The sequence below is a fragment of the Hyperoodon ampullatus genome (assembly GCF_949752795.1).
Source record: "Hyperoodon ampullatus genome assembly, chromosome: 5".
In the NCBI taxonomy this organism is placed as follows: domain Eukaryota; kingdom Metazoa; phylum Chordata; class Mammalia; order Artiodactyla; family Ziphiidae; genus Hyperoodon; species Hyperoodon ampullatus.
The window spans coordinates 36,064,162-36,088,038 of NC_136918.1; the positions used below are offsets into that span (position 1 = coordinate 36,064,162).

The 23,877-nt window shown below is 47.4% G+C and overlaps 1 protein-coding gene across 1 annotated transcript in view; it reads right to left on the reverse strand.

Moving 5' to 3' along the window:
• Positions 1 to 867: 867 nt before the first annotated feature.
• BDH1 (3-hydroxybutyrate dehydrogenase 1) overlaps positions 868 to 23,877 on the reverse strand; it is a gene marked incomplete at its 3' end in the record, with an annotated part of 33,264 nt that continues 10,254 nt past the window's right edge. Inside the window, 7 exon segments of the mRNA XM_079705208.1 lie at positions 868 to 975; positions 977 to 1,338; positions 2,721 to 2,838; positions 2,840 to 2,866; positions 17,814 to 17,924; positions 18,607 to 18,627; positions 18,629 to 18,680. Of these exon segments, the coding sequence (XP_079561334.1) occupies positions 868 to 975; positions 977 to 1,338; positions 2,721 to 2,838; positions 2,840 to 2,866; positions 17,814 to 17,924; positions 18,607 to 18,627; positions 18,629 to 18,680 (799 nt within the window).

Below are 23,877 nucleotides of genomic sequence, written 5' to 3' on the forward strand. Positions count from 1 at the left end.
GATGCATGGTGGGCACATGATTATGTGGCCCAGGTGAGGGTACAGAGCTCGTCACAGGATCCTCAGATAACTGGATCCAGAGCAGCCCCGGAACATAAAATGTGAAATGTTTCTACAGCAGTGGCAGGAACACACGACTTGGACCTTTATATTTTATATAAAGCAATATAAGCAAAATTGATTTATAAGCAATAAAAGGGTAATTCATGTATCCTCTCTGAGCCAAAGATTCTTCATGTACAAAAGAAAAAAAAAAACTGCCCTTTTTACTCATGAGGCTGGTTTAAGGATCAAATGAGATAAAATTTTTTGATGTGGACCATTTCTTTAAAGTCTTTACTAAATTTGTTACAATATTGCTTCTGCTTTATGTTTTGGTTTTTTGGCCCCGAGGCATGTGGGATCTTAGCTGACCAGGGATTGAACCTGCACCCCCTAAATTGGAAGGTGAAGTCTTAACCACTGGACTGCCAGGGGAGTCCTGAGATAAATTTTTTGAACTGATGCTTTGGCTTTAAAATATAAAGGATTTGGATTCTATTTTATAATAAATCTGTTTTTAATATAAAGATGTCTACCTAAAATCGTATAAAATCAATTCCAGAAAGACAGATACACCATGTTTGCCCTGAGGTTTGTGGACCCTGCCCACCACTCTGCACCCCAGTTGAGGAGGCCCGAGCCATTCACTGGGCACACGAGTTGAGCTGGGCTGCCTGCTCTGGTTAACACTCAAACTGGTAGTGGGTCCTCCTGGGACTGGGATAATCCACAAGTGGGTAGTCAAGAGGTAATGACACAAGCCCCTCCCCCCCCATCCTCTTCGCTCCCCCCAGGGCTCCCCAACAGAGGCCAGTGCAAAACTCCTCAGTGTATGTAGATCCTGTCGGAGATCGCGCCGGTCAAGTGGGTCGTGATCCGCATTCGCACCCAACAGTAGTAGTCCATGGGGTGGTAGTGAGTGTAGGGGGTAGCCGGAGGTCAGGGTGTGGGTGACAGCGCTGATGACGGGGGACGTGTCCGTGGAGCCGCTGTTGCAGTAGGTCTCCATCTTCGCGACCCTCTCGTCAAAGTACTTCCTGCCGTAGTCCTTGCGCACCCCCTCAGGCAGCTCGTCCCACATCTTACTGGTGATGGCCTGGATGCGCTCAGCGCCGTGGAGGCTGGTGGTGGCAATGAAGTTGCCGGGTTCCACCACGCCGACCTTCACTCCCAGTGGGTGCACCTCGTAGCGCAGGCAGTCGGAGAAAGCCTCCACCCCAAACCTGGTGATGCAGTACGGGGGGCCGGCCGTGTGGGCCATGCGGCCCAGCATGCTGCTGATGTTGACCACGCAGCCTGCGGAGGAAGACAGCAAACTCCTGCTCACGGAACAATACCTGCAGAGGGTCTGGGGCCTGGCGTGTTTCTGGAGGTCTGGCCAGAACCCGGCCTCCTGGCTCCTGACAGCTATTTTGCAGCCTGTCAGGCTGGGGCTCCACCTTCTGAACCAGCCAGGGTCAGGGGGCCCCCTCGTTTATAATGAAGGCCAGCTCAGCCCCACACATCAGCATCAGCATCTCTGGTATTTCCTGGGTAGCTGGCAGTTCCTAGGCAGGACAGGGGAGGAGGAAAGAGTGGAAAGCAGGCCTACATAGCGGGAGGGTGCAGTAAAATGAGCAACACACAACAAGCTCTGTCTAGCCTGCCACATTCTCCTATTGCCAGTAACCCCAAATTGTTATCACCTGGTCGGGCTCTGTCGCCAAGCAGGCAGGGGCAGGGTTCTGAACCTGACTGCAGATCTAAGACATGTGGACAGAGTCTCAGGCACTGGGAGAGAGTGGGGAGCTGGAGAAGCTCTCCCATAGGCCCAGCCTGGGGGTGCTAGGAGCTGACCACAGCCTCTCCCAGCCGTGGGGCAGTGGATGGAGAAGGAGCCATCCAGCCTGCCCAGTAAGCCCAGGCAGACTTGAGACCCACTCGCCCTGGGTGTGCACCCAGGAAGTTAAGGCACAGCCCCACCTGGACACTGTGAGGAGACACCTTTCAGAAACCGCTATGTTGGAAGTTGCTGAAGGATTGGGGATTTCTTCCAAAACCCTACAGATGCTCTCTGGGTTCCTCCTGTCATTGCTGGGACAGTGGGATGGATGGTATGGATCTTCCCCTTTTTGCCATAATTGTTTGCTACTATCGGGAGAAAATCTGAGTCAGTGACTTCTTAGGTGGTTTGCTTACATTTGGCCACCTAACGTGGTTTGGGCGTTTGTTTTGGCAATTTCTAATCTTGATTATTACTATTATTATTTTCACCTACTACCACAATTGTCTCATTGGTTAACTATGGCATAGTAACCCACAGAATGGATATACCAACATTTACTTAACCACACCCCTCTCCATACCTGATGTGTACACACAGCTCTGTGCACAAAGGTGGTTATTTGTCTAGACCAGGTTCCCAGACTGGGATTACAACTGTAATCTTTTAGCCTTTGGTGCAGACTGCTGACCTCTTACCTGCTCTACTTTCTGAAAATCACACATCCCTTTCTGCTCCCCGGTCCAGGGCACCCCCGCTGGCCACCATCCACGGCCCCGTGTGGCCCCTGGGGGTCATGCACTCAGCCAGTGAGGGCAGTGGATGTTGAGTCTGCTGAGACCTATTTCCATTCTGAGCAAAGATGAAAAGGTAGAGCAGGCCCAGGGGGCAGAAAGAAGGTCCCTTTCCAACTCACCTGTGGCCCTCTGGATGAGGGAGAGAAAGGGTTTTGTCCCCCGCACTGTGCCCCAGAGGTTTACTTGCACCACCTCCTTGTAGGTCTCCATGCTGGAGAACTCCACATCCCCCAGACATTGAGATGCCCGCATTGTTAACCAGGCCCTACAAGCCTGGACAGGAGGGGACAGAACCGCACTCATCACAGGGCTCGGCCTCCGGATATCACCCATCAGCCTGCAGGCCATTCCCCTCCTCACTTTCATTCCTTTTCCCCATAACTTGCCAGCTTCTTGTCCAAGGCTCTCGGGACACGTTCTAGAGTCACCCAGGAATGACAGGAGATGGAGAGGCCTAAGCTGCTGGCTGTGACCCTCCCTTCAGTCTCGTGTCCAATTCTCATCTCACTTCTGCCTGCAGCGACTCTCTGATGCATCATGACCCAGCCCACCTCCAGCCTGGAGCCCGACCTCACCTCACTCATTTCAATCCTATTCCCTCCAGTCTCATCCCACTCCCTGCACCTGAGCTCCTGTTTATTCATTCCTGCCTCTGAGCCTTCACTTGTATTCTCCCTCTTGCCAGAAACCAGGGGAACCTCAGGAGTCTTCCAGGCCAAGCCCTCTCTGGAGGACCAGAGACGGGACGCGGCGTCCGAGGTCACACAGCAAGTTAGAGGCTCAGCCAAGCCTTGATGTCGGGTGGGGCCCCCAGTCCAGCTCCCCTCCAAGACCCTCCTAACCACTACTCCATCCTCTGTGAACCACGCGCTGTTGGCTGGGTGTCATGTGGTGAGCCCCTGGCACCTGGTAAGCTGTTCATCAATATGAACAATGGACACACCTGCTCTTTGCAGGTAGCGAACACCCCTCAGCTTTATGTGGTCCCATGGGGCTTAGTACAGGGTCAGAGCAAACATACACTGAGTGTACTTGGGTTGACTGTTTCCTGCAAGGCCAGCTAAGGGCCAGATAAGTAGACTCAGAGGACTGGGTGCTAGCAGGATCACTGGAGTCCGTTTAGCCTGATTACTACTCTCACAGCTAGGGAAACAGAGGACCCAAGCGGGGAGCCTGGCTCCGGTGTGACCAGTGAGGCTGAGGCAGAGGCGGAGCTGAACTGGGCGACGGGGCAATGAGGAGGCAGCCTTGTGCTGCAGGGCCCCCTCTGAGCTGTCTTTTGGGTGTAAGGACTGGATGGGCTGGAGCCTCAGGACGGCGGGGCCCTGTCTCTTCTTTGTGGAACCCCTCAGGATTTAGTCTCCCGTGGCCATGAAAGTGCTCCTTGCCAAGGTGTAGCCTCAGGGCAGGGCTGCCTCCTGGGGGGCTGACCCCTGCCTGTGGGAACTCTGGCCCTGCTTCACCCCTACTTAATCATGGAAATGAGTTTGTGTAAATGACAGAGTAATTGGTCTCTAGCTTCTTTCCTTCGTGTTACCCAAATTAAAGCTTCGTCAACTGACCTCTGGTGCCTTCTCCTTCAATTATGGAGAATTAAGGTCATTTATTAGAGGAAGGAAATGGCCGGTTAACAAAGTGCTCATGACGCTCTCACCCCCACTCCCCATGGCGGCCAAGCCGAAGCCTCCCCCCGCCGCTCAGCTCTCAGGGCTGACCTCATGCAGCCACTCCCTCTCCCCCCACTGCAGACTTTCCCCTGGAAGTCTTTGCCCCACTCCTGGCACCAGGAGAAGCAGGAGGCCTCTCACCAATTGTCAAGGCTGCCACGTCAACCTCCACCTTCCACACCATCAGCCATCCATTTTCTCTCTTATGCAACTTCCACTCCTCCCTTGCCCCGGCTCCCTTCCTTCAACGTTCAACATTGTACACAGCAGATGCTCAATAAATGTTTGTCAGGTGAATGACTGTCTGTAAATACCATGTCCCCATATCCTAAAGAACTTTTTCTTAATCATGCTACCCCCTCACACCACCGTCTTGCTCTCCTTCCCTCCACGGCCAGGCTTCTGAGAACACAAGCTACACTCTCCAGCCTCCCATTTCCCTGCCATTCTGGGTCCCGGCCCCATGCTGCTCCAGGGTGTCCAGGGCGGCCCATGCTAAGGACGCCTCCCTCATCCCTCACCACCCCCCACCTTCACTGGCCTCAACCTCTCCCCCTGCACCTGGTGTGCTTACACCACTTATGGATCCTGACCCTCACTCCTCCCTTCGCATTAATGATACCCAAGCATCTCCTCCATCTTCCCTGACCCCTTTCTTCCACCGGTCCCCCCGTGTCCTGTCCTAGTGCACCTTCCCTCAAATGATACTCAACGCTTAGGCAGCCTCATCTTCTTTATGTTCATGGAAATTTCCAGCTGCTTTGTGTTTGATTCATATGGCACAGTATCACACAACATAAAATACAAACAGCCCTTTTATCCAGCTAAAAATTAATTACATCTGACACCGATAACGAAAAAAGTTTAACGGAACTTGACCTGTGGAAGCACACTGTTCCTGGATCACAGCTCTGACGACATGATAAGTAACAACAGTCTGTGGACGAAGGAGCTCGCTGGAGTCCTCAGCCAGCATCCTGAATAAACTCATGACATTCCTGCTGGTCTGGGTGACAGCTGTTTTCCTGCAACGGCCCCGTCGCCACCTCTGAGGAACTGTTCCAATGTACCCCCGGGGAGTCATGGCTGTCTCCCAACCCCACCTGCTCCTCCAGACCATCGCTCTTACCTGCATGTCCCACAGGTCCCCAACTCATCCTAACCAACCAACACACCAAGTGCCCAGTGGCCCAAGCCTGCTCCTCTTCCTTGCTAATAGTTTCACTGTCATCTTCAACTCCTCCAGCCCCTTCATCTCTTCCCCATCTAATGAGTCAAGAGTACAATTAATATTACTGAGAAAGATCGAAAGGACAGCTGCCAGGCCCTGAACTAAGCACTTTGCATGCATTCATTCGCCTGATCCTCACAATCAACCTATAAAAAAGTACGATAGGGCTTCCCTGGTGGCGCAGTTGTTGAGAGTCCGCCTGCCAATGCAGGGGACACAGGTTCGTGCCCCGGTCCGGGAGGATCCCACATGCCACGGAGTGGCTAGGCCCGTGAGCCATGGCCGCTGAGCCTGCGCGTCCGGAGCCTGTGCTCCGCAATGGGAGAGGCCACAGCAGTGAGAGGCCTGTGTACCTCAAAAAAAACAAAAAACAAAAAAAGTACAATAGATACTAAATTGTTCCATATCTGGATGAGGCAACTGAGGCTCAGAGAGGTTAAGCACCTTGCTCAGTGTCACCCAGCTAACCATTGGACAGGAGGGCATTAGGACCCAGGTCTGTGTGAGGACACAGCCCTGGCACTTAACCCTGTGCTGCTGTTGCCTTCCTTTGCTGCGTCCTTAGAATCGGTGCCTTCTTTCCTGCGTCTACAGCATTAGTTTGGGTCCCTGTTGCCTCCCTCCTATGTTGTTGGAGAAGCCCTCCCAGGTCTCCCTGTCACAGTCTCTTTCCTCCTCCTCCATCCTGATCTGACGGCCTACGGCAGACTCTCCTCCTCGGTCAACCACTTCCTGCTCCTATGCTTCCCTTCCGGAGTGGGGCGTGCAAGGCCTCCTTTGCCATGCTTCTCACCCACTCCCCACCAAGGACTCTGCCCTCTCTGAGCCTGAACAGCCTGCCACTCCTCTGACATCGCGGCCTCTCCTGCCTCCGCTGCTTCCTGGCTCCGCTCAGCTCCCCTGCCCCTCAGCCTGAGAGCAGCTTTAGTTGAAATGCCCCTGCCATGGTCAGATTGACATGTGAGCCTCACAGATGGACAAGCTGAGACCCTCACAGGTGAAGGGACAAGCCCAAGATCACACTTCTAGTAAGAGGCTAAGCCCAGAGTAACTCCAGTCTTCTCACTCCCAGACCAAGAGTGCCCCAGATGTAGGGTCTTCCCTGTCCATGGCATAATGTCTCCAGTGCTATAACTATTCCTCATAGGTCCCACCGTGAAGCCACTGACTTCCACTTGGCTGGTGCCCAACTACAAACTTCTCCTCCCCGCTCATACCCCTTCGGGTGCTCAGCACACTACCAAGTATACAATAGGCACTCAATAAATGTTTACTGAATGCAAGATAAGGGATGGTTTCAAGATCAGGCCAGGCCCACAGCCTGCTGGTTGGTCTACTCACTTGGCCTTTCCCTGCAGTGGGGAGGAGAGGGCTGGTTACAGGCTCTGGATGTCCAGTCCCTCAGAGCCCTGCTGGGGAGCAAAGGGGCTCATGGCAGATGGCTCACCGGCTCTAATCGGACAATGCCCCTCATCTCACCACCACGGCTGGCTCCCCTGGCTTTGGCAGCAACTGTTCCACAAAGCCAGGGTGAAAGGCATCAAACTCGCCATCAAAATGTGCCCTCCACGGTGCGGGCAATGGGAGTGGGGAGAATGCACTTGTCTCCCGGAAGGTTCCTGCTGGGGTCGATGGGTGGAGTACGAGTCAGAGCGGCCACCAGCTTAGGAAAGGCATCTGGTCTGAAAGCTCAGGGAGGGCACCACCTGGAGGTCAAAGACAGTATTGCCTGAGAAGGCAGGAATTTGCACTGTTTTACCAGGAAAAAGACAGTTGGGAGGGGGGCAGGAAGGGAGACAAAGAGGGAGAGAGAGACATGTGCAACCACGTATCTGACAGATTTATTTTCTTTTTCAGACCTAAAAATCTTCACATCTTTCTTCCCAAAAATGCAGTATTGGTTAAGTAAGGTCATGGTGAGTGGTTTAACAACCCTTCCTGAAATGCATCGAGTGGAAAAAAGCAGCAGGGAAAGGTTTGTGTGTCAGGGTGGTGCTGGGGTTTGAGCCCCATCCAAGGGCAGGGGGTGAGTGCTTCCCCCTGCAACCCAGGGTCCTCCCCACCTTGCCCGATTAGGCTAACTGGCCAGACTAGTACAGGGAATGGAGGTGATTCTGCCCTGGTGGCAGAGGACAACAAGGACCAGGGTCTGTGTACTCAGGTGCATCCCTTAAGAGGTGCCCGGTTGTTCCAGCTACAGTTGGAAATAAGGGCATCACCACCTGTCCTGACCTGCTCAGGTTAATGCAATGAGGAAACTGCTTTTTACAAAAACCTGTTATATGACAAAGTTCTATGCAAATTCAGGTCTTATTAAACAGGAGACAAGTGTCATTCACTCAGCAAACATTTCTTGGGCCTCTGTCATGTTCCAGCACTGTGCTAAGAACACAGACACAAAAATAAATAACTCAGCCTCTGTTCTCAAAGAGTCAAGTTTTAGGGAAGGAGGCAGATGGGTAAGCAGAGAATACGGGGTGACTTTGCTGTATGAAGGCTTGTGGGAGGTGGGAGGCTGCGCAGAAGGTGGGGTGGGCAGGGAAGAGCCTCCAAAGGCAGTGCCAGCTGAGGACATGAACCAGAGGGGGCCTGGGGATGGGGCACTTCAGGAGGAGGGGCACTACGGTCCTGCCGTAAGCCACTGAGGGCAGAGCAGAGGCAGAGGAAGTGGTGGGACATGAGGCAGGAGAGGTGGGCAGGGGTCTGCTTGGGGGCAGGGGTGAGCTGCTGGAGGATGTGAATAAACTAGACATCATTTATTGTTTACTGTGCTTCACACTGCTAAGCATTTGATTTGCATTATCTCATTAGTCCTCACGCCCTAAGCAGGTTGTATTACCATATTTCCTGTATTCTATGACACATACTTTTTTCACCATAGGGATGAGCTACGATCGATGTGAAAATTAAACACTGTCAGTCATAATTTAATTGGTAGTGACTTTTCTCAGTGGTCTACAGAACAGTGATGCATCTTATGAGAGGAAAGGAGTAACTGCCAGAGGATGAAGTGATGGAGAAATGCCTACTCTCAGCCGAGGGCTTGCCTGGGCTACATCTGGTACTGAAACAAACATCCCCAGTAAGGCCAGAGCGGGAAGCACGAGGATGGTCAGCATACATCAGCATTGGAAAGTTCTCTGCAGGTTGGGCTGAGTGTCAGTGGTTTGAACCAGGAGGACCCTAACCCCAGGTTCTCCAGGGAGCCTCCCCAGTGGCCCTGGAAGTAGCAGCACAGTGTGGCACCAGGAATGCCAGCCACATCCAGAGTCACCTCTGCACAGAGCAGCCAGGTGTGAGGCTCAGTCCACGCTGAACCCCCCTGGTATACCAGTCTTCCCAAACGACATGGTGTTCCAGCCACGGGGGAGCAGACAAGCCTGGAGGTCCTGCTGCCGTCCCCACAGAGGGCTGCACCAGAGAAGAGCTCCCTGGACGCCATCTTCAAGTCCAGAGGCTGGAGGGGCTGGTGCCCACAGACACCTCTCTTTCCCACAGACAGCACGTGGACATTAGGAAAATACATATCTTGTTTTAATTCAGTCTTCATATCGTGGTTCCTCAAATGCCCCTTGGGGTAGAGCCCGCGTGGCCTGAGTCTCCGAGGGATGCTGATGTCTACTCCCGATAGCATGGATTCCAACTGCTGTCGAGAGCTGAGTGACATTTCCTCCTCTGGACTTTGTCAACCCTGCTGCCATCTGGCAGCAGCTCTCGGGCCCCACGCCAGACCTCTCCTGTGCCTCTAGCCAGCATCAAGCCAATGCCCCTGCAGCTCCAGGGGGAAGCCCCTCACTCTAGGCCAGGGTACTGGCAGGAACTTAGTTTGGCAGCTTGGCAGCTGAGAGCCTTCTCACAGAGAAAACCAGGGGTTAATCTCACAGCCCACAGCTTCAGGCTCAGCATTCAGGCCCCAGGAGAGAAACCCCACCCTCTTACCTTCTCCTGACAGACCTCCCAGGAGTCCTCATCTGCCTCTGAGCAGCCTGCATGTCCTGCTGTCAGTTTGCCTCCAGCTGTTCAAAAGAAACTTTTCCCAACCCCCCTCAGCCCCCAGCCTGCAGACTATGGCAGTCTGTCCCCTTCTGGATCCACCTGTCCCGGGGCCCAGGCTGCACTGCCCGGGCCACACTGCCTCCCTGGCTCCAGGGTTTCTGTCTTTGTCCATGTCTGTCTTGCTGCTCAGGGACAAGCATTCGGTCCTACTGTGTTGGTGCCTGTGTAACTATATATTGATAAACCCACTTCTTTCACTATCCCTTTAAACTTCGTCTGTAAACTATTTTACCACCCCTGGATGAAATTTCAGGCAAGTCTTGTAGCTTTTCCGCTCATTCTCAGATAACAGAGAACCTTTTTGTTTTGGCAGGGAGTCCAGTTCAGTCTACTAATCAAACAACTCCTGTCCAGTCTGGCTTGAATACCCAAACTCTCAAACTTATATCCAGTTTAGAAATCCAGTTTGGATCTAGAGACTGTCATACAGAGGGAAGTAAGTCAGAAAGAGAAAAACAAATATCGTATATTAACGCATATATGTGGAACCTAGAAAAATGGTACAGATGAACCGGTTTGCAGGGCAGAAATAGAGACACAGATGTAGAGAACAAACGTATGGACACCAAGCGGGGAACGTGGCAGGGGGTGGGGGTGTGATGAATTGGGAGATTGGGATTGACATGTATACACTGATATGTATAAAATGGATGACTAATAAGAACCTGCTGTATAAAAAAAAAAAATTAAATTAAATTCAAAAAAACCCAACAACTTATATCCAGTTTAGAGGCTGCCCTGACCCAGGCCTGGCGGGGCTGTGGGAAGTGGGAGTGGGGTACCAGGTAGCAGGGCTGGAGGCTGGCCTTCTCACTATTTTCAGGTTCGTCCTCCTCTCCTATTCCTTAATCTCTGACCCTTCCAGGGCTGGATGCAGGGGCTGGCTAATGAAAGGGCAAGATGTAGTCTTCTGAGGGTGGTTCCACTGTTGTCTGCTCTTGGAGCCCTGGGAAAGCAGGTGCTCAAGAGCTGGTCCTCCTTTCTTGGGACACTTTTGTGGTTTCTGCAGAGATCCTTCCACTGGACCATTCCCTCCTCTACCTGGGCATCTCCTCCCTCAGCCTGGGCTTCAGTGGGACACCCTTCTGGCTGAGTCACATGCACCCTCTTAGAAGTCTCACTGCACAGGTGCCCTTAAGATGACTCCAGGCAGCTCTCCCATTGTGCATATCAGGTCCAGGCGGCAGTGTCCTGCCTGGGTAGAAGGACAGCCCCCTCTCTAGGGGCTCTCTTTGCTCTGCTTCCAGATGAGCCACTCCACCCTCATTTGGGGGCTTTTAGACTTCTTTTGGTAAACACTAACACACCATTTTGTGACCTCCAAACTCCAAGGCACAAAATTTAAGTTCTCCAAGTAAGTTCTCTTGAAGCCCACCTCATTTTAGTTGAGACCAGAGGGAAAATAGCACAGCACCCTAACTACCCTTTCCAACCTTTCAACCTCTTCTACCTCAATTTATTACAACATCGAGGCAGGTCATAGGCTAGTCCCGGCAGAAGACTTTCACAGCCTCTCAGCATTTATTGTTAGGCTGTCTAGCACCTCAAGGCAGAATGTGAGGACACTCAGCACATATTATATGTGAGCATCTACCACATGTATTAGAAATATGGTGACAAGAGGAACAAGTCTGGGGTGTTGTAATATTACAGGATGAGCCAAAAAGGAGGAGCCAGCAAAGGAGATGGAGAAAAACCAAGAGTGCAGGGTGTCCACAAAGTCAAGAAACAAAGTGTTACAAGCGAGAGCGGTTTGTTTGGTCAAAGCTGCTGACAGGTTGCGTATGAAAATGGCCTGAGAAGTAGCCAATGGATCTGACAAAATAGGGACTGCTGGCATCCTTGATAAAAGCCGTATCAGAGGCATTCAGAGCCCCTCCTGGTCTGGTCCTGCCTTCCTTTCTCAGCTTCCTCTTCCTCCACAAAGGGCACCAGGCTTCAGCTACCTCAAAGTACCAGTGATGTCTGGATATGCCACCTCCGCCCATCACAGGGAACTCCTGTTCGTCCTTCCAGATGGTGATGAAATGCCATCTTGGCCCACCAAGCCTTCCCTGCGCTCCCAGAGAGGCAATCTTTTCCTCCTCCGATACAAATCTTCCCACTACCACCCCCCATGCTCATTCACACTACGCCCCTCTCACTTATTGGGCTTCAGCCACAGAGGCCTCCTGCTGTTTCTCTAGCCCCCCAGGCACACGCTCTCCTTGGGGGTTTTGGCTTGGCCATCCCCTTTTCCCACACGCATCTGCGTGACTCGCTCCCTCACTTCTCAGTGAAGTCCTTCTTCCCTCTTTAAAACCGGGCACCCCTTCCACCACATTCACCCTCCATCTTCTTTTCCTGCTTTATTTTCCTCCATAGCTTTTATCATCCCACAGAGAAGCAATTTACTTACTTACTGTATTCCTTGTCTATCTCCTCCCCCCACGTAAACTCCACAGGGCAAGAACCTGTCACTGAATTGGTACATGCTGTAGCTCCAACAGAGAATGTTGTTGGATCATAGCAGGTGCTCAATAAACATCTTTTGTGAATAAACAAATAAACAGAGTGGTAGGAGCAAAAGCCCCATCTAACTAGGTTGGGGAAAAAAATAGAAAGTAAATGAAAATATCTAGTACAAGAAACCCTCTTGGGGTGCTTTTCTACAAAGGGAAGCAGAGAAATGGGGTAGTAGCACACACAGGAAGTGGAGTTGTGTCATGGTGTGTGTGTGCGCACACGCATGTACATGTGCCAAAATGATTTGGTAGAGAGTGAGGGGTTAATGATGTGGGAGGGCGGAGACACCTATCTGGTGGAGCCAAGTCCCTGAGTTGGCCTGAGGCACTGAGATCTGAAGCACAAGAGGAGGGGTAACTAAATACGAGCAGGCAGAGTGTTTGGCAGATGTAGCTAGAATCTATCATGTGGCTTAACGTCTCAGAACCAGCTTGGAAGACTAATCTCCCATTTTCAACTCCTGCAGCACTTTATCCATAGTCCCTAATGGCTCTGACCATCTTCTGGTTTGCATAACTAATTCAGACCTAGTGACTTCTGCCCCCTCTAGCTCTTAACCAGAACAGACAGACCATGACACCGTAATAGTCAAGAGGTAGACACCACCAGACATAACCTGGCAGTGATTTGCCTGGTACTCTCCTCAAAGAACGTGTCACTAACTCATAAAATCACCGCTGCAGGAGTGGAAGGACCTAAGATCACCCAATTGGACCCTCTCATTTAAGTAAGAGCAGAGTGGGGCTCGGGGAGGCGAAGTGCTTGCCCAGTTCCCGGGTTAGTGGCTGATCTAGGACTAGCACCCAAGGCCCTGACTCCCTCTCGAAAGCTCCTCTGCAGCATTAAGTCCAGGTGCGCTCCCGCCTTGTCCCTGGACAGGCCAGCACAATGGCACAGGTGCTGAATATATGAATGAGGAATTTTAAAGGCACAATGTGTTTTGAGGCACCACAACTCCTGCCAGGACCTGTTAAGGCAGGTCCACATTGTACAGAGAACCCAACCTTAAGCATAGCCACACCCATTTCCCCCCAGATCCTTTCACCATTAGAGGGAGTAGGCACTGGTATAGCTTTTGAGGGGAGCACTCTGGCAGATTTGAATAAATTCTAAAATCTGCACACCTTTCCACCTAGCACTTTCACATCTAGAAATTTTTCCTAAGAATTACTAATGAAAGATAGGTGCAAGGGCTTCCCTGGTGGCGCAGTGGTTGAGAGTCCGCCTGCCGATGCAGGGGACACGGGTTCGTGCCCCGCTCCGGGAAGATCCCACATGCCGTGGAGCGGCTGGGCCCGTGAGCCATGGCCGCTGAGCCTGCGCGTCCGGAGCCTGTGCTCCGCAACGGGAGAGGCCACAACAGTGAGAGGCCCGCGTACCGCAAAAAAAAAAAAAAAAAAAAGATAGGTGCAAGATTATTCACTGTGGCTTTGTTTATAATAACGAAAGTAAGAAATACAGTGCACAGATGAATTGCAGTTACTTTGGGGCAAGAGACTGAAATGAAAAGACTTCACTTTTTTACACCACATATTTCTGTATTGTTTGAATCTATTAGGAGTATGTACTACTTTCATAATGCAAAATAAGTAAAAATTAAAAGGACAAATAAACTCTTCTCTGATCTAGAAATATGTTCAGACCATGACAATGCAAATTACTTTACTATTTGTACTTGTTCATATTCTTGAATTTTTTTACATTGAACAGATGCTGTTTTATAGATATTAAACCTAGTAAAAAAAAAAATTCCTTCCCAGGGGTCCTACTGCCTTCAAAATAAAGAAAAATGTCTCATCCACTGAGCAGAGACAGCAAGTTGTCCTGAATACCCATTCTTCCCTTCTTCTATAGCAGTAAAACCCCTGACTTAAAGCAGGGTACATATTGTTTCAGAATACCAATTACATTTCCCAGCATCCCTAGCAGTCAGGTAGGCCATGTGACTAAGCTCTGGCCAATAAAGTGACAGCATGGGTGCTATATGTGCAACTTCTGGATCATGCCTTTAAAGAACAGTAAAAGAAGCACCAAATGGCCAAAAATGGCCAAAAATCCAAACATTTTAATCCAAATATCTATCAACTAGTGAATTTTTTAATGTAGCATATCCATACAATAAAACAGCAACCAGTAGTAAAAAGGAATGAACTACTGATACATTCTACAATATGGATGAATCTCAAACACTTTATGCTAAGTAAAATAAACCTGGCACATAAGACTACTCATTGTATGATTCCATTTATTTGAATAGTCCAGAAAGGCAAATCTAAAGAGGCAGAAATCAGTGGCTACCTAGAACTAGAGGTAGGTGTGGGTCGGTGTGCAAATGATCAAGAGGGAAATTTTTGAAAGTTGGAAATGTTCTAAAAATGGATTGTGGTAAATGTAGAAGAACTTGCTAAATTAGGGGAATTGTCTCCTAATTCCTTTTGCAGCTTCACATCCCAATGCTTCCTTTCATGCATCCTAAATTCCATTTTATGAGTCCCAGTGGAGCCTCATACTTCCAAGCCTATGGTTAGGTTACTCCTTCTGTCTGACAGGTCATTCCTCCCAGTCTCCACCTATGACAGCATTATTCATTCTCCATGGCCCAGAACAAACGTCACCCCTTTTGTCATGCCAGAGTCAATCCCTTCCTTCTGTGCATTCTCATTAAACATTCTTTGCACAACCCTGAGAACACTCTCCACTCTAATTCTTCCAGCTGTGTCTGTGCATGGCTGTCCCATCACCACTGGACAATGCTCCTTGGGGACAGGGATCAGGTCTTACTCTTCTTCAGCACCTAGCAAAGTGTCAGGAACATCATTAGCATTTGGCAAATGAACAAATGAATGAATGAATGAATGAAGCTATGAAGAACAAGAGACACTGAAGTGAATGGAAAAGGTATCAGCTGTTGTAAGCAACAGATGAGCCAGTTGTTGGGAAGGCAATTAAAAAACAACTACAAACACTGGCCCAGGTTCTGGACAGTACTGATATTAAATACTCAGCTTGAAGTAAGATTCTGGGAAGATGGCAGACTAGGAACCACCAGGAATCTGTCTCCCCACCTAGACAATAAGTGCACTGGCAGAATCTGTCTAATGTAACTATTTTGGAATTCTAGGATCTGTTGAAGGCTTGCAACTTCCAGGAGACTGTATAGATAGTAAATTGCGGTTGATTTTGGCCAGTCTAACCACTTCTATTCAACATATTACTGGAAGTTGTAGCCAGAGCAATTAGGCAAGAAAAAGAAAGATATCCAAACTGGAAAGGAAGAAGTAAAACTATCTGCTTGCAGATGATATGATCTTACATGTAGAAAACGCTAAAGATTCCACAAAAGTAAAACCCTGTTAGAAATAACAAGTGAATTCAGCACAGTGGCAGAATAAAAGTCAACACACAAAAATCAGGCACATTTCTACAAACAAACAATGAACAGTCTGAAAAGGAAATGACAAAAACAATTCCATTGACAATACCATCAAAAAACAATAAAATACTTAGGAATTAGCTTAACCAAGAAAGTGAAAGACTTGCACAATGAAAACCACAAAACATTTCTGAAAGAAATTAAAGGTGAAAGAAATAAATGGAAACACATCCTGTGTTCATGGATCGGATGACTTAATACTGTTAAAATGTCAGTACTACCCAAAGCAATCCACAGATTTAATCCAATACCTGTCAAAATCTTAATGATGTTTTTTTAGAGAAAGAGAAACCTATCCTAAAATTCATATGGAATCTCAAGGGACTCCAAATAGCCAAAACAAACTTGAAAAAGAAGAACAAAACTGGAGGACTCAGACTTATTGATTTCGAAACTTACTACAAAGCTACAATAATCAAAATAGTCTAGTATTGGCATAAAGACAGACCAATGGAATAGAATTGAGAGCCCAGAAATAAACCCTCATATATATGGTCAAATGATTTTTGACAAGTGTACCTTGACCACTCACTGGGGAAAGGACAGTCTTTTCAACAAGTGGTGCTGGGAAAAGTGGATATCCACATGTAAAAGAATGAAGTTGGACCCTTACCTAATACCACACACAAAAATTAACTCAAAATGGATCAAGAACCTACATGTAAGACCAAAACAATAAAACTCTTAGAAGAAACATAGGGCAAAACTTCATGACATTGGATTTGGCAATGATTTCTTGGATATGACACCAAAGGCGCAAGTAACAAAATTAAAAATAGGCAAATTAGACTTCATAAAATTTTTTTAATTTTGTATATCATAGACACTATCCCCAGAGTAAAAAGGCAACACACAGAGTGGGAGAAAATATTTGCAAATCACATATCTGATAAGGATTTAATATCCAGAATATATAGAGAATTCCTAAAACTCAACAAACAACAACAAACACATACCGTTAAAAAATGGGCACAGGGGGGCTTCCCTGGTGGCGCAGTGGCTGAGAGTCCGCCTGCCGATGCAGGGGACGCGGGTTCGTGCCCCGGTCCGGGAAGATCCCACATGCCGCGGAGCGGCTGGGCCCGTGAGCCATGGCCGCCGAGCCTGCGCGTCCCGCAACGGGAGAGGCCACAACAGTGAGAGGCCCGCATACCACGAAAAAAAAAAAAAAGGGCAAAGGACTTCAACAGACATTTCTCCAAGGAAGATCTATGAATGGCCAGTAAGCACATGAAAAGGTTCTCAACATCAAAAATTATGAGGGAAATGCAAATCAAAACTACAATGAGATATCACCTCACACTCATTATGATGACTATTATCAGAAAAAAACCCATAAAACAACAAGTATTGGCAAGGATGTAGAGAAATTGGAACCCTTGTGCACTGCTGGTAGGAATGTAGAATGGTACAATCACTGTGGAAAACAGTATGGCAGTTCCTCAAACAATTTAAGATAAAATCATCATATGATCCAGTAATTCTACTTGTGGGTATATACCCTGAAGAATCGAAAGCAGGATCTTGAAGAGATATTTGTACACCCATGTTCATAACAGCATTATTCACAATAGCCAAAATGTAGAAGAAACCCAAATGTCCATTGACAGATGAATGGATAAGCAATATACAGCATATACACACAGTGGAATATTACGCAGCCTTGAAAAGGAAGGAAATTCTGTAATATGCTACAGCATGGATGAACCTTGAGGACATTATGCCAGATGAAATAAGCCAGTCACAAAAAGACAAACACTGCACAAGTCCACTTATGTTAGGTACTTAGAGTAGTCAAATTCATAAAGACAGAAATTGTAATGGTGGTTGCCAGGGACTGGAGGGGAGGGGAGAATGGGCAGTTATTGTTTATATTAGGTATAGACTTTCAGTTTTGCAAGACGAAAAGTGTTATGGGGATGGATGGAGGTGATGGTTGTACAACAATGTGAATATATTTAACACTGCTGAACAGTACTCTTAAAAGTGGTTAAGATGGTATATTTTATTTTATGTGTATTTGATTGCAATTTTAAAACCCTACCAAACAATAACTATGTATAAAAGGACAATGATGGGCTTCCCTGGTGGCGCAGTGGTTGAGAGTCCGCTTGCTGATGCAGGGGACATGGGTTCATGCCCTGGTCCGGGAAGATCCCACATATCGCAGAGCAGCTAGGCCCGTGAGCCATGGCCACTGAGCCTGCATGTCCGGAGACTGTGCTCCACAAGGGGAGAGGCCACAACAGTGAGAGGCCTGTGTACCGCAAAAAAAAAAAAAAAAAAAGGACAATGATTATGAAGATGACCCATCTCTTACCTTCATCAAGTAGCCAGCAAATACAACGAAGCCTTTTGAATGCAGATGCTTGGCCAAGGAGAACCCAAATCCAGAGTCACAGCCTGTGACCAAGACAGCTTTGCTGGCAACCTGTTTTAAAAGGTCAGACCCCACGTTAGGAACCCAGGATCCTGAGGGCTGAATGACCAGGCCTCCTCTGGGCAGTAAAAATTAGGGCTTCCTAAGTGGCCCAGGCCTGGCCCTCCCCACTTGTCTCTTGCTGTTTGGAGAAGCACCCTGGTATAGTAGAAATGCTTGGACTCAGAATCAAGAGACCAGGTTCTAACCCAGACTCTACCACCAACTAGCAATATTGCTTGGGGAAGTTACCTCCTCTTTCTGGACCTCAGTTTCCTCATCTACAATCACCATCATCACCATCACCATCACCACTGTCATCTTCATCGTCAAGTACTGAGTACCTACCATGGGCAAGGCACTGTGCATGCATTATTTTAATTCTCACAATAACTCCATATAATAAGTATGATTATTATATCACGTTACAAGTGAGGAAATAGACATTTTAAAATGCCCAACATAATTAGCGATAGACCTGAAACTGAAAGAAGGACTGAAAGATTTCGGAGTCTAAACTCTTAACCCCTAACTTCATTTGATGAGGCAGGGGTTGTTCAGCGAGTGAGAGAGTGGCTCTGAGTGCCCTCGAAGCACTGAAGCCCTTACTCTGAGGGTGGGTCAGGGCCTGGGAGCCCAGGGAGGAGGGCTCTGACCACCTGGCTGGCTCCCAGGTAGCCGGGCTGCCACTCACTGGGTTCACCGAAGCAGCGTTAAGTCCGACGGTCGTCAGGGACAAAGGAGGCAGAGTGAAACAGCAGCGAGCCTCTGCAAGAGAAAAGAAAGCCATGAGCAGAGGCTGTGGTCACACCAGACCTTGTTCTGGGGTGGAAGCAACTCAACAGGCCCTCAGGCACCAGGACCCACCCTACTCACTACTCCCACCCCAAACCCCTGAGGACAACCTGCTGGTACCACTGAGGAGGAGGGCCTGTTTCCTCCAGGTTACTAGTCTGGGACAAAGTGGGCCAGCAGTTGCAGTGGACATTTTTGCCACTGTGTAGGAAGAGCCTTCCAGTGATAGACCTTTGTCAACAAAGCCTTCTGCAAATGCAATGTCTTAACCCTTAGGTTTTACGTGGTTTCCTGATAGTTTTTTTATTTTGAAATAATTCTAGATTCACATGAAGTTCAGAATACAGAGAGATGCCCTGTACCTTTTACCCAATTTCCCCTAATGGTAACATCGTGCAAAACTCTAGTACAATATCACAACCAGGATATTGACATATGCAGTGAAAATACAGAACAGTGCCACCACCGCAAGGATCCTTTGTGTTATCCTTTTATAGCCACACCCACTCCCACATACTCTTTAACCACTAATCAGTTCTCCATGTCTATAATTCTTTCATTTCAAGAATGGAGTCATAGAATATTAACCTTTTGGGATTGGCTTTTTTCACGCAACATAATTCCCTAGAGATACATCTGATTGTCTATTGTTGCATGTATCAATAATTTGTTCCTTTTTATTGCTAAATTGTATTCTATGGTATCCTGTACCACAGTTCGTTTAACCATTCAACTATTGAAGGTCATCTGGGTTGCTTCCAATTTAGGGCTATTACAAATAAAGCAGCCAGGAACATTCTTGTACAGGTTTTGTATGAACCTGTTTTTCTCTTGGGTAAATGCCCAGAAGAGCAATTGCTGGGTCATACGGTAGTTGCATATTTAGTTTTTTAAGAAACTTTAAAACTGTTTTCCAGGGTGGCTGTGGCATTCTACATTCCCAGCAGTGATGTATGAGTGATCCAGTTTCCCCATATCCTTGCCAGCATTTGGTGGTATCACTATTTTTTATTTTAACCATGCTGGTAACTGTGTAAAGATATCCACTGTGGTCTTAATTTGCATTTCTCTAATGGCTAATGATGTTGCAAATCTTTTCATGTGCTTATTTGCCATCAGTATATCCCCTTTGATTAAAATGTCTCTTTATGTCTTTTGTGTATATTCTATTGTAATTGGAGTGTTTGTTCTTTCACTATTGAGTTTTGAGAGTTCTTTATATGTTCTAGATGCTAGTCCTTTGTTGCATATGTGGTATGCAAATATTTTCTCCTAGTCTATAACTTGTCTTTTCATCCTCTTAACAGGATCTTTACATAGAGAAACAGTGTTTCATTTTGATGAAGTCTGATTATTCAATTTTTCCTTTTATGGATCATATTTTGGTGTCAAGTTTCAGAACTCTTTGCCTATGCCCCAACCCAAAGATTTTCTCCTGTTTTTTTCTAAAAGATTTATAGTCTTGTTTTTTTTGTTTTTTTTGTTTTCTGTTTTTTCATTTTTTGGCCATACCACGAGGCATGTGGGATCTTAATTCCCCAACCGAGGATTGAACCCGTGTCCCTTGCATTGGAAGGTCGGAGTCTTAACCACTGGACTGCCAGGGAAGTCCCTAGTCTTGTGTTTTATAATTTAAGTCCATGATCCATTGTGAGTTAACTTTTGTATAAAATGTGAGATAAGTCAAAGTTGGTTGTTTTTGTTTTTGCCTATGAATATCCATGCTCCAGCACCATTTTTTGAAAATGTTATCTTTCCTCCATTGAATTGCTTTTGCACCTTTGTCAAATATTGGTTGGGCATATCCATGTGGTTTTATTTCTGGATTCTCTGTTTCACTGAGTTATGCACTCCCACCTTATTTTTCTTTTTCAAAATTGTTTTTGCTATTCTATTTCCTTTGCCTTTTCATATAAGTTTTAGAACAATCTTGTCTTTTTCTATAAAAATCTGACTGGGATTTTGATAGAAATTGTGCTAAACTTGTATATCAATTTAGGGAAAGTCAACATCTTTACTTTGTTGAGTCTTTCAATCCCTGAACATAGTGTGGGTCTCCATTTATTTAGATCTTTGATTTCTTTCATCAGTATTGTATCATTTTCAATGTACAAATCTTGTATAATTTGTTGTATTTATACCTAAGTAACTCATTCTTTAGAGCAATTGTAAATGGTATTATTTTAGATGTTGATATCCACAAGTTCACTGCTAGCATATAGAAATACACTGACTTGTGCGTGTTATCTTGTATCCTGTGTCCTGCTGAACTCATTCATTAGTTCTAGGGGTGCTCTGAGGACTCCTTGGGATTTTCTATGTAGTCAATCATGTAATCTGCAAATAGGGACAGTTTTATTTCTTCTTTTACAACCTGTATGACTTTTATTTCCTTTTCTTGCTTTATTGCACTTCCTTATTGCACTATGGCGAGTCGGTGGTGAGAGTGGACGTTCTTGCCCTGCTCCCATCGTAGGGAGAAGGCATTCAGTCTTTAACCAGGAAATATAATGTTAGCTGCATGGTTTTCATAGATGCTCTTTATCAAGTTTAGGAAGTTTCCATCTATGCCTATTTTTCTGAGAGTGTTTATCACAAATGAGTGTTAAATTTTGCTCTTTCTGCAATAATAGATTCATGGCATTTTTCTTCTTTGGCTTTCAGTTTGCTGGATTACATTCACTGATTTTTAGCAACGAGCCATCTTTGCAGCCCTGGAACAAATTCACTTTTTCATGGCTTACAATTCTTTTCATATCTTGCTGAATTCTACTGGCTAATATTTTAAGGATTTTGGCACCTATATTCATGAGGGGTATTGGTCTGCAGTCCTCTGTTTTGTACGGTCTTTTTCTGGTTTTAGAATCAGCTAATACTAGCTTCATAAAGTAAATTGGAAGGAGTTACTGCTGGGTACGGATGGGAGTTCTGGCTTCCCACTGGGTCTTCACCAATACCTCCCTGGCTATTGGTGAGGGGTCGGAGTGCCTCACTACTACTCTCCACTGTATGGGGGTGCGTGGTCTCATTACTGCTGAGAGGTGGAGGAAGTCCTAGCTCTCCATCTCTACTAGGTGTCCTCTGACACTCCTCTACCCGCCCCCCACCCCAAGCAGGCAGGGTTCCTTATTACTACTGGGTGAGAATGTAAGTCCTGGCCCCTACTTGGCTTTCTCTGACACTACCCCTGGTGGGGGCATTGGTCACAAGTGAGCCGAGTGGTATGGTCACTACACCCAAAACTAGTTAAATGACTTTATCTAAAATCAATCACTGTTTTACCATAACCCCAGGATTTGCTGTACAAAAAGAACAAGGTGTCTCTGGCAGAACTGTCCTTGTCCCTGCCATCCTTTTGCACTATTTGATATTTTTAAAAGTAACAAAAAGGTCACAGCAAGAAAAAAATTATTTCAAACTGATTTGTTGCCAGATTTCCTCTAACCCACCTCCCCATATTCAAATATATCCACTCAAACTTGACTATCTCTGGATATATTATACCAGGCGTTACTGCTCATACCCAGCTATCAATGGCATATTTCTACTTCTCCAGAGAGCACAAGGCTCCATCCCTCCACACCCAATCCCCAAGAGGCAGAACCCTGATAAGGCAAGGGCCAAGAACACTGCTGGGGAGCTCCAGCTGACACAGGAGTGCCCTCCTGGACACCACTTGGTTTCTCAGCCTTTCCCTTTGGCCACTGCTGGGACTGCCTCAACCTGCTCTTATTTCTTCTCTCACTTTGCAGCTCCTGCAGGTGCCATGGGATCCCTGGCTTGGGGCTACTTCTCAGTTCAGAGGGGCCTTGGGGCTAGGAAGGCCTTAGCACCCCAATTCTTTAACTTTAGTTAACAAGCACCTGGGAAGCTTGTTAAAATGCAGGCTCCCAAATCCCTGATTGACATTCTGATTCAGTAGGATGGGGTGGCCCCTGGAAATCTGCATGTTAAACCAACACCTGATTCCAGTACAGGCAGTACTGGGAAAGGCCTGGTTGATGTAGGTCCAGAGCAGCTGTTCTTAGGTTCTCCTCCCTGATTGTTTATTAGAATCACTTGGTAAAACGATGCTGATTATGTGCTTACATTGTTAAAAAGAGATCTTACCATTTAGCAATAGATACCTAAACACCAACATGATGTCCAGGATTTGCTTTGAAACAATCCAGTAGAGGGAGGGGGAGGAAAGTGGGTGGGAACACAGATGAAACAAGATTGGTCATGAGCTGATAACTGTTGAAGCCCAGGTACACCAGGGATCAATTTACTACTATCTACTTTTGTATGCGATTGAAATTCTTCCCAAAATAGTTGAAGAAGAACTAAGCAACCAAGGAAGCTTTTTAAACTATTCCCATGGTTGGCCTCACCCCTAATGAATGAAATCCGAGTCCCCAGGGATGGGACATGAGGATTTTTTTCCTCACTGCGCTCTAGGTGATTCTAACCTGCAACCAGAGTTTGTAACTGCTGCCTTAGGAAAAGAGAAAACGGACTTTTTCCCCATGGGGTTTCCTTTTCAAGCCTCTTGACTGCCAAGTCCTAACATCTCCGGGGACAAAATCAGCTCTAGGCCACAGCCCAGCCAAGGCAGACACTACTGTTTGCTGCTAATATCTATTCTTCTCATCTGTCTCACTACCAAAATGTTGTCTGGCGTACCAATGTGCCCAATTCTTTCCAGACTATCGCCTACCCAGCAATCATGTGACCTACCCCTGGCCCATAAGGTGCAAGCAGAAGTCTGCAATGACTGCTGGGAGAGTTTTCTCTCCTGATGCAGGGGCAGCTCTTTCCTTCTTCCATGTTGCTTTGCTTCTTCCTGCCTGGACTGAGGCTGGAGGTGGAGGAACATCGCGGCATTCTGAGGTGAGGGCCACCATCAGGATGACAGAGCAGAAAGAGACAAGAAGGCTGGGTCTACTGATACCTCTCCAGCCCTGGCCTTCTGGAAGTCTTTGCCCTTCTAATTGTGATGCAGTCCTGATACATTAGCTTATCAAGGCTAAGAATGCCCCTGAGGGGTTAAGTCTGAATCCCATAATATAAAATAGTGAGCATTGCCCTGGAGGGTCACCTCTCCCCAGGAGGGTCTTGTGGTGGCAGCAAACTGCCGGTCACCCAAACCACTTACTCTAATGGCTATGCCAGTCTCACAGGTGGTACA